We start from the raw sequence: 18,179 nt of genomic DNA, 5'->3' as shown, positions 1-18,179 counted from the left end.
ATCGCTTCCTTCTCCACATTTGTTTAGCCCTGTGGTTTAGTTGCTGCTCTGACAACCAGAGCTCCGAGCTGGGAATACCAGATGGACCTGAGCCAAGCATGCTGCCAGCACACTGCCTGCTGTGAGCAGGGGGGGTGCGGGTGGAGATCCCAGCTGCATCTTCTGCTTGTCCTGGTGTGGCTGCTCTCACACCTTTATTGTGTTTTTGTTGCAAGAGACGTTAGCTATAATTTCAATCAGCAGAGAGAGGCTACCTCTGTAAGCCCATCTTTGTAAAAGTTGTCACACCTAGGGTTGTAGTTTTATGAGTGCTGTATATCAACAAGCTTCTACTGAAAGGACTAAGTGGTGTGTGCTACCATGCCCTGCTTGCTTCTTATCTGTAGGCAATAAAGCAATGCAGCTTGTTAGTGGTAGGCTGTTAACTGTGTTCAGAACTGCCTAAAGAAACATGTAGTCAACTTACATATGAAATTTTGGCTTGCTAAGGAGGAACAGAAGCTCTACCTTCCTTCTGAAGGGCTAGTTTACAGTTGTTCAAAGGCATTATGGAACTTCTGAAAGGTGTTGAGCTATAAGAATGAGAAGGAACTCTGTAATCAACATAGCACTACTACTTACTGTTTGTACTACTTTATAATCAATGAAGACAGTTTGTTTTTGATTGTGAGGATTCTTTAAGGCCTGCCTTGCAAAGTTTCCATGTCCATTAGAGAGCCCAAAATGTGTTACACAGAAATAATAAACTGGTTGCGCTGTGTTCTGTTGTATAATGTTTTTCTAGATTATTTTGAGTGGTCTGTGAGTCAGAATAAAGCAAGGAGGCTTGAGTTTCAGTATTCAAGCATTTGATGGTTCAAAACTGAGAAACTTTCGTATTTCTTTCTTCATCAGTGATGAATGTCAAACAAGAACTCCTTTGGAAAGGAGAGATGATTTCCATTATGGTGTTCATGTCATGTGAGGTTCCTTTGAAGAGTAGTGCTACTCATGTGCATGAAGCTGCACTACCCAAGAATGAGAAACTACGTTGTGAAGTGTTACGTTCATAGAATCATAGAATGGCCTGGGTTCAAAAGGACCACAGTGCTCATCCAGTTGCAACCCCCTGCTATGTGCAGGGTCACCAACCAGCAGACCAGGCTGCCCAGAGCCACATCCAGCCTGGCCTTGAATGCCTGCAGGGATGGGGCATCCGCAACCTCTTCCAGTGTGTCACCACCCTGAGTGAAAAACTTCCTCCTAATATCTAAAGCATTCTCATAATGCTTTAACTAAGCTGCATCTCTTCCTGATGAGCCATTTTTTCCAAGATACACATTTTGCTAATGATCCGATGCTGATGATATATAATACTTGGCTGTGAGATTCATCTCGGGGTCAACTTTGGTTGGAGGCCTGCTGTTCAGCCCTCAGTGCTTCAGAGACTCCACTAAGTGATCAAGATGGACAGGATTTGCTCACCATAGGTTATTTTAAAGAGGAGAGTGAAGAATAAGATGCACAGTTCTGTTAAGTCTTTTGTTCATTGTGTGCATCTTGCTGTCATTACTCATCCATTCTTCTGTCCTCCAAAACACTCAGTTAATTAGTTATACTCAGCATAGCTAAATAAAATCAGTACTTATTTCTTTTTGGCACAGTATGGGTCCCCTACCTGATGTTATTAATTTCCATCTGAATTAATAAAATTGCCCTTTGAAATCAAATTTTCAATATTAAGCCTCAATTAAATTATGGAATAGCTGCTGGAATGTTTTGAATTCAGAGCTGCTGTCGTGTGCACTTCAGTGCCACTTCTTTTAATTACTTGATTAGTGTGAAGAAGAAAAGCTAGGGGAGTGCAATGCAGTAGTGACTGAAGGTATGGGTGCGGGCTGCAATTATTGCCTTAGCTTTGTCACAGAGCCCAAGCTAACTTCTGTGTGTGCAGAGAAACACTTTAAGACAGTCTTGGACAGCTGCTCCCTGTGTTCTGTGTTCCTCGTTGTTACAATACCTTGTGTGGAAGGGAAATGTGAGCACAAATATTCTTGCTGTTCCAGGTGATTTGCTTTGCTGCCATGTACAGAAGCTGTAGATGCAGTTGTGTAGGGCTCCCAGATGACCCATAGCTGTCTGCAGGTAGCATGTGGGATTCTGGCTGTGGTCAGCAGTATTGGGCTGTTTGCATTCACAAACAGCCCCCTGGGCTCAATTTTTGGGTTTTAAAGCAGCAAATGAACCTGCCCTTCTTAGTTGAGTGTCTGGACCCTGTGGAATTTCAGTCACTGGTTAAATATGTTGGTGGTGGATGGCTAACTTACGGTACTGGAGATGTCTTGTGTATTTTCTATTTAAGTAATGGGCTATGAAATATATGTATGCATACCCAGAAATTATGTTTTGCTTTAGAAATGTGCATTTTCCTTTCAGCCTATTGCAACAACTCCGCCACGCCGCACTTGGAGGGAGGAATCCTTAAGCCAAAGCAGCAGTGAGACCCAGGTCTCAGCTGCCAGTGGGATCTCCCTGGGAGAAGCAATACGTCAGAGAACGGCTGCTCATCAGGTATTTGGGTTGTGCTTCTATGAGTTGTGGCTGAAGTTTATTTATGGGATTTAAAGTAACATAGACTGCTTTATTCTGCACAATTGGAAAGTGCTTTGCTTAGTAATTGCGTGCAGCTGCACACTGTAAGCCACCTTTACTGTGCGCTTTTGGGTACTGTATCACCCAGCATCTTCCTGAAGCATTTGTCTCCATCAAGGTTGTTCTTTCTGAGTGAGAAATTTCACAAAGATGATTGGAGGGCTGCAGCACCTCCCCTACAAAGACAGGCTGAAGGAGCTGGGCTTGTTCAGCCTAGAGAACAGCCTGCAGGGTGACTGCTTTGCAGCCTTTCAGTACCTAAAAGGAGCCTACAAACAAGTGGGGAGTCAACTCTATGAAAGGGTAGATAACAGCAGGACAAGGGGAAATGGTTCTAAATTGAAGAAGGAAAGATTTTAAGTTGGATATCAGGGGGAAGTTCTATACAGAGAGAGTGGTGAGGTGCTGGAACAGCTGCCTAGAGAGGCTGTGGATGCCCCGTCCATCCCTGGAGGTGTTCAAGGCCAGGTTGGATGGGGCTCCGGGCAGCCTGGTCTAGTATTAAATGTGGAGGTTGGTGGCCCTGCGTGTGGCAGGAAGGTTGGAACTTGATGATCCCTAAGGTTCCTTCCAACCCCAGCCATTCTATGATTTTGGTTTGGAAAAATTTTCTGCTTTTGTAGGATTTGGAAAGAGAGCCTCAGTTTCTGACAGGAGATGGAAGGCTGGTGAGCAGTAGGTGGTAAGAACTGACAACGGACTTCAGCAGTTCATGAGTGCATTGTACTTCTTTTACATTTAAAAATTGAGTATTTGCATAGGAAGTATAACTTAGAAGCAACAGTTTTGCTATTCTATAACTTATGTTTTATTTCCTTGGAAGTGCATCTTATAAAATTTTCTTCTTGATCCTAGTGCACGCTTTATCTCCCTGCCTATTCTTAGGAAATTGACTCATGGTATCAGCTTCCAGCAGAGGTGGATGCCAGCCGTTTAACTGCTGCTTCAGACACAAAGCTTGGCCTGGCTTCTGATAGGAATGACCTGACTGAGTTCCCTACACTGGAGGAAGGAGTGTTGTCTTCAGCAGAAACATTGAGAAGGCAGCATCCTGAAGATACAGTGCATGGCTTGCTGCTGGGTATGTTCAACATGGCACTTCTCTTTTTACTTTCATTTTAAATCTGCTAAATAATTAAGATTTTACTCTTCTTTAAAAGCAGTCTCCAGGCTGGATTTGTCTTTTATTTTGAGAATTGCTGTTAACAAAATACGTTTTGTATAACATTGTTGTCAAATCACATCTTCAAAATGAGGTAGCTTGTATCCCTTTCTCATGCATTCAAGCTACTCCACACTCCTTTCTGTTGTGTTCAGATAAATGATATTTCAATGGCCACAGACTTCTATTATAGTACTTAATATTCTATTAGTCTACTAATAATAGTGGTCTATTAATAATAAAACTACTAATACTAATAATATTCCAGAATAGTGGTCTTACTAACACTTGTTTTTGGGTACAATTTATGTTACTGTCAGAAATACTTTCTAATTCTAACTGGGAAAGGTAAGCCTTTCTGTGTCTTCCCTTCACAGAATGGCCAGGGATGGAAGGGACCTCGAGGATCATTAATCTCCAGCCCTGCTGCCACATGCAGGGTCACCGACCTCCCCATTTAATACTAGACTAGGCTGCCCAGGGCACTGTAATGTAGTTAAAGATTGATTTGAATGTTCCAAAATTTAAGGTTTTGCTCTCATCCATTTGGATTATGTTCATTTTCATCCATGTGGAGACAGAATATTCCATTTAATTCTATGATGTGTAATCCTCAGGTACTAGCAAATCTTACAAGATTTCTGTTAGTATCACAGCGTTATTCTCTGCATCTTAAGACACAAAGAATACCAGAACACTACTGATTGATTGTAGTAATTTGTAGTTATCCTCAAAATGGTGGAAACGAGACGATTTTTTTTTCCCCATTCAATGCAATTAATCATAGCAAATGCATCTGTCCCCAGCAAGAAAAACTAATTAATTGTGGAAATGGAGCCAATTTTGATTGGATCTATTTTTCTTTACTGCCTTTATTTATTAATATTTAGCTTTTTTAAAATCTTCAACCTTCAGCTCTGGCAATTGATTTATTAAGTACTTGGGAGAGAAGTGACTGGAGTGCAGCTCAGAAGAAAGGGTGGTGGTGACAGCAGCATTTGTGGCAGCCAAGAGGATAAACCATGTTTTGGGGTTCAACTGCATTTAAGCACAGCATAGCATGTGGATGCCCCATCCCTGAAGGCGTTCAAGACCAGGCTGGATGTGGCTCTGGGCAGCCTGGTCTGGTGATTGGTGACCCTGCACATAGCAGGGGGGTTGAAACGAGATCATCATTGCGGTCCTTTTTAACCCAGGCAATTCTGTGATTCTATGATAGCCAACTGATCAGAAGAGATCATTTCTCTCCAGTGTGATTTTCAATACCCACATGGCTTCAGTAGTTTGTTTTTCTTCCTCTGCTATCTGTGGAAGACAGAGCTAGTGAAGACTGTTAGGAATGCTTGTTTTAGGTACCAGAGCTGAACTGGTTTCTTTGCTTGCTTTGCTTACGTTTGCATTGTTTTAATTTATTGCTTGGAGAAGAGAAGGCTCTGGGGAAACTTCATTTGCGGTCTTCCAATATTTGAAAGAAGCGTATAAACAGGAGGTGGGTGGTGATAGGGTAAAGGGGAATGGTTTTAAACTGAAACAGGGAAGGTTTAGGTTAGATTTTAGGAGGAAGTTTTTCACACAGAGGGTGGTGAAGCACTGGAACAGGTTGCCCAAGGAGGTTGTGGATGCCCCATCCCTGGAGGCATTCAAGGCCAGGCTGGATGTGTCTGTGGGCAGCCTGGTCTGCTGGTTGGTGACCATGCACATAGCAGGGGGTTGGAACTGGGTGATCATTGTGGTCCTTTTCAACCCAGGCCATTCTAGGGGTCCCTATGGAGGTAATCTGTGGTTCCCTATTGGTCTCTATGGGGGATCTGTGTATCCCTGTATGTCTCTTGGCTACACTGCACACAGCAGGGGTTGGAAAGAGATTAGCACTGTGGGCCTTTCCAACCCAGGCCATTCTGTGATCCTATGGTTCTGTGAACAGCATGGAGCTCTGTTGAGGGGGGTCTGATTGGGCTTAGATTTTGGGGAACAAGAGGTTGGACTTGATGATTCCTGTGGATCCCTTCCAACTCAGGACATTCTGTGATTCTGTGATCATGCAGTGCACTGAGGGTTAAGAATCAATACTGCCATTCCACGGGCATTCCACTGTCCATAGTTCCATATCTCTGCTCCTCAGAGGAGAACTCCATTTCCCACAGGATTTTGGCTGTTCCATTTCTGTTTCCCATCCCAAGGAAAGACAGAACTGTCCCCAACATCCCCATCAGTTCTGGTCTGGTGTTTGGTGACCTTGCACAGCAGGGGATTGGAACTGGATGATCATTGTGGTCCTTTTCAACCCAGGCCATTTTAGAATTCTATCATCACATTTCTGTTTCCTTGTATCCAAGTTACCATATTAAGACTTTGCCCACCAGTCCCTCAGCCATGAGTCCCTCAGCTTCTTGTCCGTTGGTTGCAATACAACTGTTGTCTGTAGGCCTGAAGTTGTGCTATTAAATGTTAGTTCTTTTCTTTTCTGACACCCCACCAAGACTGTTTTTATGCACATACTTGCACATAGTTCTTGAAAACTCTTTTCTGAACGATGCTGTTACTAAATCTGAAGTGTTCCTCTTTGTATTGATTTTCCTTAGAGGTTCACTGCAAGATCAAGTGTTACCGCACCATTATGGTATATTTGTGACTCACTTTTCCAGGATGTAACTGAAATTGCTGAATAAAGCTGTCTCTAAGGCTGGTTTCACTGCACCATTGGGCCATTCTTTTCAGGAACAAACAAAATAATTATAGGCAAATAGCATGATTGCTTGTGATATTTTAAAATAAGCCTCTGTTTCTTCCAGTTAACTACAAGTTCACCTTGCAGTTCACTGTTCTTCTACCTGCTTGTTCTCATGCTGCTCTTTGTTCTGAAGCTGCTTAAGGAGATAGGTTTGGAGTTGTGTTGGGGGAATAGCCTGCAAAGTGTTCATGGCTCCTACGGGTCTTATGGGTTCAGTGGTGAATATCACTGTGTTATAATGCTAATCTATTCCTTTTTCAGAAAGTGTTTTGAATCCTCTTTTGGTGGTAGGAAGAAAAAATAAGAATGACAGTTGTGTTGAAATAGTTCCTGCTGCATCGTGGAACAGATTGACAAAGCCAAGAAGGTTTTGTTTTTGTTTTGCCTTCCTTTTTTTTTTTTTTTTCATCTTCCACAAATGGCAACTTGACTCTGGCATTCAGGATTGTCAGCAGGCTGTAAGATAAAATAGCGTGCCCAGCTTTGCTTGTTCAGTGAATTCAACTGTGAGGAAGCTTTTGACCTTCAGAGCGACAGCAGGAAGAATTACTGTTTTGACACAATATCCTCAAAGAGTGTTGTACTGACGTCACTTGCTGCTTTAAGCATCAAGCACCTGCTTCTCTGCCTGCAAAACCTGGGTTATGGCTGAATGTAATGAGCCCCTCCATCATCGTAAGCATCTAAAATATGATGGCAGTGATCTTTTTCCCTCTAGAAGAAAGAAAGTTACTGAAAGCATTAGACTTTGTGTGCTGTAAGATCAGAAAAGGTTAAAAACAAAAAACCATGGAAGGTAAAACATTCGACGTGGGTGGAGTTGCACTGCATGAAATGTCACTTTTGTAGCCCTGTTAAATGTCAGCTGTTGTGTTGTGCAGGGGACAGGCTGGAGGAGAGGGTTTCCACCAAGAATGTGACTGCAGTGAATCTCAACTACTCCGTTTTTCTTTTTTCTGTTCCCTTTTTCTTCTCTCTTCTTGCCTGGCCTTGTCAGTCAGCTGCTGCTTCAAGTCATTGCTCACCGCTGCTCCTGTGATGGGAAAGCTCTGGGGAAGGTATGGGCTGACAACCTAAGGCACATCTCTGCTATAGGGCAAAGCCAGAGTCCTCTTTGGAATCAGGGAAGCAAGACTGAAGTGGAGGCTAGGCTGGGGGTGCAGTTTTGGCTATATTTAGTCAACTGAAGGCTGCTTCTGAAAAGGAAGAGCCTGGATTTGCATCGTTTGTTTCTGCTGCATCCTGTAGCTGTGTGAATCAGTGCTGTTGGGACTGAAATGTGACCATCTCCATTTCTAACTAATATTACATTTTGTTTGGTTTGAAGTACTGCTGTCTGTTCAAGGGAGGGAGAAGGAAAACGAGCGGGGGAGCACATCCTTGGGCTGATGTGGAGTGATTGTGGCTTTCTCTTGCTGCAGTGCAGTTCTGCTGCTTCGCGTGGTGTTGGAGAACTTTCGGGTTCCTGTTCAGGAATTCTGAAGGAAGCTGAGGAGGGAAAGTAGAGAGAATTGAAGCAAAACTTGTGCTGTTGAATATAAATGCTGAAGCTATGAATGTTCTGTCTAAACTGCCTTGCATGTCTCGTAGAGAGCCAACAATGAAGGAACATGATGATGCACTCAGGAGTATCTTATTTGTCATCTGAGTTTGTATGGCTTCAGGGTTTTAAGTTGCACTGCTGTTATACCTTGTCTGAAATGCTCCTAATTACCAAAGTTCTGGTCTTCTGTACTTAAATACAAGATGTGATTAGGTTGCTCTCCTTGAATACACTAAACAGGTCTAGCAGGCATCTGTGATGACAAATGTGCTTGCCATTTTGGATATGGTAATGCACCGGACTCCTATTCTGCTTGGTTAGTCATGACCCCAAGGTAGTCCCTGGTTAGATTTACAAGAATGGTTTGTTCTCAGGAATGTACAGCTGGGCCTCAGTTATAGGAAGATTTCTATAATTTGCCATGCTGCGCTGCTGGATGACCCAGAGTGCCCAGGATCAGCGACACAAGCTGCTCGTTGCTTGGCAAACATCTGCTTCATCCATGTGCCTGTTTTGTAAGAACACAGGGATTTCTGGAGGCCAGTTCAGTGGTTGCAAACAGGACAGGGCCAAGAATGGCTGCTGAGGGGACAAGATGCACAATAAAAAAACAATATGAAGACATTTAGCCCTGCAGAGAAGGATCTGGGGGTCCTGATGGATGAAAAACTGAACATGAGCCAGCAGTGTGCTCTTGGAGCTTGGAAAGCAAATGATATCCTGGGCTCCATCAGAAGAGGGGTGGCCAGGAGGGACAGGGAGGTGATTGTTCCCCTCTATTCTGCTCTTGTGAGGCCCCGCCTGAAGTACAGTGTTCAGGTCTGGAGCCCCCAGTACAAGAAAGTCAGACAGCTGTTGGAGAGAGTCCACAGGAGAGCCACAGAGATGATCAGGGGACTGGAGCACCTCCCTATGAAGACAGGCTGTGGGAGCTGGGCTTGTTCAGCCTGGAGAAAAGAAGGCTGCGGGGTGACCTCATTGCAGCCTTCAGTACCTGAAGGGAGCCCACAAACAGGAGGGGAATCAACTCTTTGAAAGGGTAGATAACAGCAGGACGAGGGGAAATGGTTTGAAGTTGAGGGAGGGAAGATTGAGATTGGATGTCACAGGGAAGTTCTTTACAGAGAGAGTGGTGAGGTGCTGGAACAGCTGCCCAGAGAGGCTGTGGATGCCCCGTCCATCTCTGAAGGTGTTCAAGACCAGGTTGGATGGAGCCCTGGGCAGCTGGTCTAGTATTAAATGTGGAGGTTGGTGGCCCTGAGTGTGGGGGGGGTTGGAGCTTCATGATCCTTGAGGTCCCTTCCAGCCCAAGCCACTCTGTGATTCTGCAGTGCACACCTGCGTAGTGAGAATTTCCTATATGTCGTTGTATGGAGAATGCATAAAATGTATCGTTTTTCATCAGTTTGAGTGCTAGGTTGAATTTCTTAGTGCAAAAACTGAGCAATACTTACATTTGATCAAGTATATCCTCAAAGCGTGGATTTATCAGCCAAATGTTGTGACTTTGTGTATGTACATACACATCTATTTTATCAGAACGTGTCGATGCATTAAAAATTGTTTGGCAGGATCTATTTTTGACAGCAGTTGACATTTTGTTTTCCCAATTATTTTTCAGTTCCCTCCCTCGTAGTCTTTTTGTCTCTTCATTTACAAAGGCAGCACCCCCAGGCTGTATGGTGCAGAAGGCTTTCTCTTTAATCACTGCTGATTCTCAGTTTAGCTTGAAAACACTTTTCATTCAAAGTGAAGAACGTAAGCTGAAAATGGAGAAAAGCTTCTTCTATTGCATGAATAAAAGTAAGTTGCCAGTTCTGAGAACACGAAGTGTATCATAATGTGAGATGACAAGTCTAATTCAATAACTGCAATTACTATTTCCTTTGTTCAGTAATATCATTTTAAATGCTAAATAAGATTTGGGAGGAAAGAAGTGCATTTAATACAGCGAAGGGCGTTTGACTTCCAACTTGCTTAACATTTCTTAAAATAAATGCTATGGTTTGCCTATTGTTTCAGTACCTTCAAGTATAATAAAAATGAAAAATAATTACTTGAATAAATATATAGTGAATGCTTGATTAAATACATTGTAAACTTTGTCTGTTCCCAGTTAGTGTTTGGGAATGAGAAATCTACTGTGCAGAATGTATTTGATTCTAAGCCAGTATCAACCACTGAAAGCAAGCCTCTGTTTTCTCTAAGCCTGAAATAAATGTTACAAATGACAGTGAATTAAATCAGTCTCCTGTTCCTCGGTTTTTAAATCATGATTCAACCCGTGACTGAAATCACAAGTACAGATCAGTGCTGTAAATGTGGCCACGCTCCTGATAGCAGCCTGACGCTGTTGTAAATGAGACATCCCTGACCTTGCTCCCTTTTGCCCTTGGATCCTTCTTCTCCTATGCTGCTGCTGTCAGTATTTTCTTCTCCTTTTTTTGTTCTTTCTTTCTGACTACTTTTTATAACATTTCCATGCACACTATAATTTTTTTCACCCTGTTTTGCACTGATGCTTACCAGGCTACATTGGACCCTGTTCTGAACGTTTTCTTTTGTCAAGTTGCTCAGAAGTAGTGCTACTTTTTAATAAATATCATCATTCTGTTCCTCGAGACTTCTGAAAAAGCAGACAGCCTGTCTTACTTTTCCTATCTGTTTGGTATTGCAAATATTTAAGATGAAAGTGCAATGGAGTGGTGTGTAATGCAGTGCATTTACCTAACAAAGCAACGGGGAGAGTTGAGCTTTGGAGAGGTACTGAATGCTGGAAAAACAGACTCCCTGCTTGAGTTGCTGCAGCATGCTTGTGCCATCTGTACTATAGATGCTAAGGTATAAGTTTGGCTTCCTTTAGGAGACATTAGGCCTGCCATGTGGTGCAGCCAGCTGCTGAGATAGAAGGGAGTCTTTGAAACTGTGTGGCATCTATTATTATTCTATCTGCTGATGGGATGGGAAGTAGGGCATTGCTGGGTGATGTAGAATTATTTCTACTCTGTTAGTTGTGCTCTTGCTATGTAATATTCTAAAGTAATTAAAGACGTTAATTGGAAGTATTAAATTACAAGTGAATCAGAAAGGTCATCTTGTGGTTGGATAACACTCATCAGGTGATGTAATACACTCTGTGGAAAGCCTCAGGGTAAAGCTGACGTAATGTTGAAGTTGATTCTTTGTGTGTAATGGCTCTTATCTGATGTGATTACGCTTCTGTCAGTGATGCAGAGTATAGTTTGTCTGTGATGCTTGAAGACTAAAGAACCTAATTTAAATCAGTGAGAACTCTTGATTCTGAAATTCAGACTCTTGATGACAAGTTGCTTTTTAACTTAAAAACATGTGTTTGCTTACAGCAGTATTGTAAGTAACTGTGTAGTCATTTCCATCTATCAGATGCGAACTTGTAGTTGGTTTTCTTTTTGTGGTATAAAGCATTTCCTTTTGTTTTTGTAAGCATGGAATTAAAAAGGTTAGATATGCCAACTAGCTCAAAGAAACAATAGAAATTCAAACTTCCTCCTACTAGTAGTAAACAGTGGTACTAATATCATGGTGATGACTAAATTTTGCTATTTACTTGCATCTTTAAACTGTAAGGGGAACTACACAGCCTTTGCTGTAATCAAAACTTACAATGTCTGGAGAAGACATCAGTGTTTTATTGATGGAATGCATGGTGATCTGGGTGGAAGCCCTACAGATGTCCTCAGAGTATACAGACTGCATGGAAATCACTAGGGAAGGTGCTGACTAGTGACTGGAAAAGGACAGAGGTGGTCACAAAGATAAATTCAAGGATAAGAGGGTAAGTTAGGGATGTCAGTGTTAAGCAGTGCTTTGAGATTGGTGGGAAGAAACCTGAGTTGTGTAGGTAAGACAAATGAATTTAATACATAAGGAAATAATGCTTTAGCAGAGTGATTGGTGGGGTTATGTCAGTTTGTGCAGTTGGCATACATCTGGGTTTGAAAGTTGTGTTAGTTGGCGTGTCAGAGTAAAGAGGGATTGCCTTACGAACTTTTATTACTGTGGTGTTATTATTTTTAACAGATATTCAGGACAGTCAATTCTCTCCCTGTCTTCCATTGCTGATGTATTCAACACCAGGCCAAAGGATTTTGGATGAGACACTTTTCCAGCAATCAGAAAGGGATTTCATTCATTTAAGGTACGATCAAGTTACCTGGTGCCATGTCAGAATACAACTTTTTTTTTCCTGGGTGGCCATAACTTGTCCTTCCTTTCATAATTACCATTTTACAGTCACAGAAATAGGACAAAGATGTGGTTTCTTTTATATTTTCCTTTTAGTAGAGAGAAGGCTTTGTTAGAGTTCTTTGCTTTATTTTGCCTACAGAAGTGTTTGAGCAAGAGGAAACCTGAAACAGACCTCGTGAACTCTTCATTCTAATGTACCTCTAAAAAATGAGCAAATGAAGAACTCTGCCCTTCCTGACATCTCTTTGGATTCTGAAATAAAATTTATTGAATTCTGGGGACAAAAATCTGATCCAACTTGTATTTCAAATAGTAATTAGTGCATTTACGGGTATGGATGTATTTTATACCCTCTGCCTGGAAGTATTTAAGGCCAGGCTGGTTGGGACTTTGAGCAACCTCATCTAATAGAGGGTGTCTCTGCCTTTGCCAGAGGGGTTGGATCTAGATGATTTATTCTATATATGCTTTGTACGTATTAGAGTAATGTGTGATTTAAAAACTTCATTTTTTTAATATAAAGTACAAATTACTGCATTAACAATTTCCTTGAAGTCTTTGTCAAAGCCTTCATATGAATGTATGGCAAATGACTCTCATGTGAAGAAGGCATGAAATTTTTACCCTGTTATTAAAGAGGAAAACAGTCTATGTATTAACATACATATCACAGAATCATTAAGGCTGGAAAAGACCTCTAAGACCATCTAGTCCAACCGTCCACCTACCAACAGTGTTGCCCAATAAACTGCGTTCCTTAGTACGTATCATACACCATATATGTGTTTCTGTATGCCTTTTGAAGTATGTAAGAACTTTTCTATTTTCTTTGGACTTAACTAATATGCATTTTGATTTGTAAAACACAAACGAGCAAAATCCTCCAGTCTTAAACTGACTAGAAAGAATGGTATACTAAGTCAAAACTAATTTCATTTTGGGATTTTTATTTTGTAGTCAGTAGAGCTCTCTGATCTTATTGAGACTCTCTTTTTCCCCTTTTTAGAGGTTGCATTTACGTCCATGTTACTAAACCCTAATTGTTTGGATTAAGTCTTCTTTTGGCCTCTTATGCTAATGCAGAAAATATAAATGTTGAAATGAAAAAACATCACCAGAAATGTACTTACTGTGCTCCTTTCTTGTAGAGGAGTTCCTGATGTTTCTGGTGCTTCCGAGCAGCGTTCAAATCCTTTGCACATCCCAAAAGCTGCCTGGCTGACAGATGTTGAAACGCCCTCTGATGCTCCCAGTGATTGCTGCTCCTTGTCCCAGCATCCCCTTTCGTTCAGGCAAACAGAACCTAGTGATGCCAGCTATTTGTCTCAGCAAGCCTCTTGTTTTTCTAAACTACTTATGAACAAGGAGGCGAGTGAAGACTGCAAAAATGATATTAATGAGAAGGCATTGATCCCCCAGATGGGTGACAAAGCAATGAACCAAATGGAAGCTTCACTTGTAAAGCAGACCTGTGGTACTTCTACAGAAGATGAATGTTTCCCTTGTGACAACAATGTGCTGGCTCCAGTTTTTGAGCTTTCAGAGAAAGAAAAAGAGTTATTGAGGCGTGATGAGTTCTCATCTTCTGAAAACTCCTCTTGTAAAACAGCCTTGACAAAGAATTCAGGAAAAGGTGAGAAAGAAATGCAAATGGAAAAGGTAAAAATGGCTGAGAGTGAGTCAGAAGGGTGCCTGAGACATCCAGAGAGGCTGGAAAAAGAAAAAGTTCCTGAGCTCAGTTGTTCTAAGACGTTACCTGATGATTTGAAGAAAGACAGTGGTAAAGGTTCAGGGGCACAGGATGTATTCTCTACGAAGACTTCAGAAATAGCTGGAGAGTCCAAGGAGCGCCGAGTGGATTTGAATGACTTCGGAAGCATGAAGTTTGTAGCTGTTACTAATGAAGTCCAGGGAGCTTTCCTGGATCATGAGGAGAAGCAAGGTTTGAGAGAGGAGGAGTTGAGCCCAATTGTGCCAAGCACCAGTGATAGTGCCCCTAAACAGCTAGTCATGACTGACATGGACTCTCCTCCTTCCTGCAGTGAGAATGCCCAAGTGGAAGTAGAGCCTGGCATTCGCAAGGCTGAATTAACTATTTCAGATGTTTCCATAGAAAGGGGACATAAAGTTAGAGACATTTCCCCTTCACTTAATTTCATTGTAGATGATGGCTCGTTCTTTAGACACTTCTCCCATCCAAGCTATCAGTCTACTCCAGGGATACTTTTAAACAGAAATGTCAGGGCAGAACTGGGTGCTTGTGTGATCAAATCAGATGTTCAAGCCTCTCCTTTATGCCTGAATGAAGACAATCCTGGGAAGTCACCTACCAGTACACCTACATCTGTTGAGAAGCAACGTTCTCTCCAGTGTGCCCAGAAAGAAAACAACAAGCACTTCGACTCCTTAAAACTGAAATATCCTCACACTGGAAGAATTCAGTCACTCCCATCACTTAATTTCATGGAGAAGGTGGGCACTTGGAATATGAGCCAGCCAGAGAGTACGTCTGATGTGCTGGCTTCAAGTGACCAGGGTGTAATTTCACATAGAAAGAAAGCCTACAGTGCAATTGCCAGTTCTGCAAACAATATTTTGTCAATGCAAAATAGCAGCAGAAACCCTAAAGATTATATTGCGTCTCCTTCTGGAGGGACACATTCCCTGGAAAATATTCATTTTCATAATAAAATCTCAGAGCCTGTCCACCCTCTTACTAGATCTCAGTCTGACAACTCAGTAAATGTTGCAAGTAAGAGCAACTCCCAGACTGATGTTGTTCAACCAGTTAACACAGAAGCAATGCAGCCTCTAGAAGGAAAAAGTAACGTTTCAGGAGTGCCTGAAAATGCATTAGGAGGCTCCTTGATACACCAGATTACAACTGAGATCGCTTCTGGGTCTGTTGATAAAGGTAGCAGTGTGGGGCAAAGTTCGTATCCAGATGCTTTCACTTCCAGTGAAAGAGTTGCTCACCTCATCAAAGAGGATGGAAACTCTCCAATTGGTGATCAGAAAAAATGTGATGGTCTTGAAAATCAAAAACTGCCTCGTAATTTAGATATTAGTCACGTCGGCATGGACAATTTTGATGATATTTCCCCGGATAGTCTGAATCTTCCTTCTCGTTCTGGGGAAAGCAGCCATGGGGCCTTGGGCTCCCCAGGGTGTTCTTCAGTGGTTACCAAGCACTTCTTCACCAGTGCAGAAGATGACAACTTTATCTCTGTTGGAGCGACCACTGTTCTGGAGACTCCAGAGAAGGAAGAGCTTAATATTGAAGAAAGGATCCCGGTAAGTTAATGTCTGAGAAGAACTTGTAAGTCCTATTTATTTTTGGTTAAGAAGAGATCTGAATACACTCAGCTGCTTTAGAGTAAATGGGACAGTAGGTAATCCTAGTGCTGCAGGATGGGTTGTCTGAGTTGAGGCTGTCACTCTTATATTTAGTTTCTGATGCTCAGTAATGTAGGGAACCTGTAAAGCAATAGTCAGTCTTTCAGAAATACCAGTTGATACCTTTTATGTATGCCTAATAAATCTTAAAGGATCCTTTTTCAAATTCTAATTTTTTTTAGTGTCAGAGCCATCTCAGTCTTTTTCCCACTGTTCTTTTATGGTCTATATCACTAAATTAAATGGTTTTTATACTGGTTTGCACTACTGATGAACCTCACCCATGATTGTAGTTCAGTTGAACAAAATAACTTTCAGGTAGCATCAAACATGGGAAAAGAAAGAGTCAGGCATAGGAGAGTGTGTGTGTGTGTGTGTGTGTTTGTGTACTTTTTCCTCAAGGTATAAATGATGGTATCATAGTAACAGAATGCAAGAAGAACATATAGATGGGTTGCTAATGGTGGTGGAAAATAAAAGACCCAAGAAAAGAACAGGGCACAGCATTAGTGATAGGTGAAATCTACTTGATACAAAGACTTGTAAGAAAGATGCTTACAGCTCTTTTAGCAGAGCATTGATAAGCCATTTCTAATCTTCCAGCTTCTTTCATATGATCAGGATATAATTATCCAAACACGAAGCTGAGACTCAAATGCTGACTAAGGAAACGTTAGGCTGCACAAGAGGGAGCTGAACTTCACACGCCCACAGATCTGCAATAATAGCAAAACCAACACAGAGCTCGTTGGCAAATTAAATTGCCTTTTTCCTATAAATACTCTTGCTTGTTCACTTTGTTCCAGTACCTAAGACATAAATTCCTGATTCTTTCATGCTGCTCATGAAGGGTATTCAAAGCTTCTGTGTGCCTTTTCTCCATTCTATCTTATGTGCCTTATGCAGATTTCCTTTTTCCTTTCCCCATTTTAGGATATTGGTGAGAATGGAGGGCAGATTGTGGCAGCCATGTTAACTTTACTAATAGCTGTTGAGTGTTGGAGAAAATCAAATGCAGATTTATATTAATGATAAACATGTAATTATCTTCTGAGTAAGTGGCTGCTCCTCTCAGAAGATGACTCCTGTAATCATTAGGTCTTTGGAACTGTGTTTTAGAAGTACTCTTCTCTGAGTTGTCTCAGAAAATATGCATTGAAATAAATATAAATATTGTGATAAGGATTTTTTCAGTAGTATTGATGAAATATAATGATTATCTGTTACCTCCATTTTCAATGAATATAATGAGACATGTTCTCCAGCCCTAATTCTGAGGAATTTCGTTCTCATAAACCACTGATAAGGTAAAAGAGACTGGGTCACGTATTAAAAGCTTATATATGTGTGTTTAGTTTAAAAAAAAAAATCATAGGAAATAGTTGGTGAAGATCTATAAAATCTGCTGTATGGAGTTTAGAGGTACATGAGTGCTGGCTGCCTTTCAAGAGCCACCTTTGAAAAGCCCAGGAGCCTGCAGTTCCACTCCACTGCAAGTCAAGCCATTGGGGCAGAAAGCAGGTCTGGCTGAACAGGGAATTCCTCTTGGAGCTGCAGCAGGAAAAGAAATTACTTGAGGCAAGGTCAGACTTCACGGGGAGGGTACAGAGCTGCAGCATTTGCAGGGAGGAAACAAGAAAAGCCAAAGCCCAGATTGACTCCCCACTGGTCAAAGTGGTGTCAGACAACAATACAAAAAACTTTTGAAAGTATGTAGTGGCAAGAGAAGGTCTAAGAGAAACATCAGATTGAGGATGTTCTCCTGAGGAGTAAGAATAAGGAAGAGGTGGAGGCATTTAATGTTGTCTTGGCCTCAATTTTTAATAGTAAAGGTAGATTTTTGGACTGCTCTGACTTCCGAGTTGAAGGACTGTGTCTGGGGCAGTAGGGATTTTCCAGTTGTGGTCAGTGAAATTGTAAAGGAATGGCTGTATGAGCTGAATGATGGTAAGTCCTGAGGGCCTGATGGGATTCAACCCAAAGGCCTGAGGGAGTTCGGGAATGGTGGACTCCCCTCAACAATTTACCAAAGGTCTCGAGAGTCTGGGGAGGTCCCCACTGACTGGAGGCTGGCCAAAGTTATACCCACCTACAACAAGAATGTGAGAGAAGGCCAGGAAACTGCAGACCTCTTAGTGTAACCTCAGCCTGGAAAAGTTATGGAGAAGATTGTCCTGGGGGTATTGAAAGGCATTTAAAGAACAAAGCTATTATCAGGCGTAGTCAGCATGGGTTCGTGAGGGGAAAGTCCTGCCTTGGGTGTTTTGTTCCTCCATGAAAAGGTCACTTGCTTTGTGGGTGAAAGAAGATAGTGCATGTAATCTGTCTGGATTTAAGTAAGGCCTTTGATGCTGTTCTTTAGTGTCCTTCTGAACAAATTGTCCAGCTGTGAAATGAAGAGGTTCATGCAATACTAGGTGATGAACTGACTGAATGGCAGAGGTCAGAGTGTTACAGGGAATGAGGCTACGTCTGGTTAGTGGTATTCC

The 18,179-nt window shown here is 41.9% G+C and overlaps 1 protein-coding gene across 6 annotated transcripts in view; it reads left to right on the top strand.

Annotated features, from left to right (window-relative positions):
• Window positions 1-18,179, top strand: part of ALMS1 (ALMS1 centrosome and basal body associated protein) — a 55,898-nt gene that overhangs the window by 2,685 nt on the left and 35,034 nt on the right. For 5 of the 6 annotated variants that reach the window (XM_031588135.2, XM_090139918.1, XM_031588133.2 and 2 more), the window contains exons 2-5: window positions 2,416-2,550; window positions 3,517-3,712; window positions 12,127-12,244; window positions 13,443-15,588. In XM_031588135.2, the coding sequence (XP_031443995.2) occupies window positions 2,416-2,550; window positions 3,517-3,712; window positions 12,127-12,244; window positions 13,443-15,588 (2,595 nt within the window). Of the gene's footprint in view, window positions 1-2,415; window positions 2,551-3,516; window positions 3,713-9,688; window positions 9,871-12,126; window positions 12,245-13,442; window positions 15,589-18,179 lie in introns of those variants that run through there. The other variant, XM_090139917.1, reaches the window with a different exon arrangement.

The sequence above is a fragment of the Phasianus colchicus genome, chromosome 4, assembly GCF_987193195.1.
Source record: "Phasianus colchicus chromosome 4, bPhaCol1.hap1.1, whole genome shotgun sequence".
In the NCBI taxonomy this organism is placed as follows: Eukaryota; Metazoa; Chordata; class Aves; order Galliformes; family Phasianidae; genus Phasianus; species Phasianus colchicus.
This window is presented reverse-complemented; position numbering and strand designations above follow the sequence as displayed.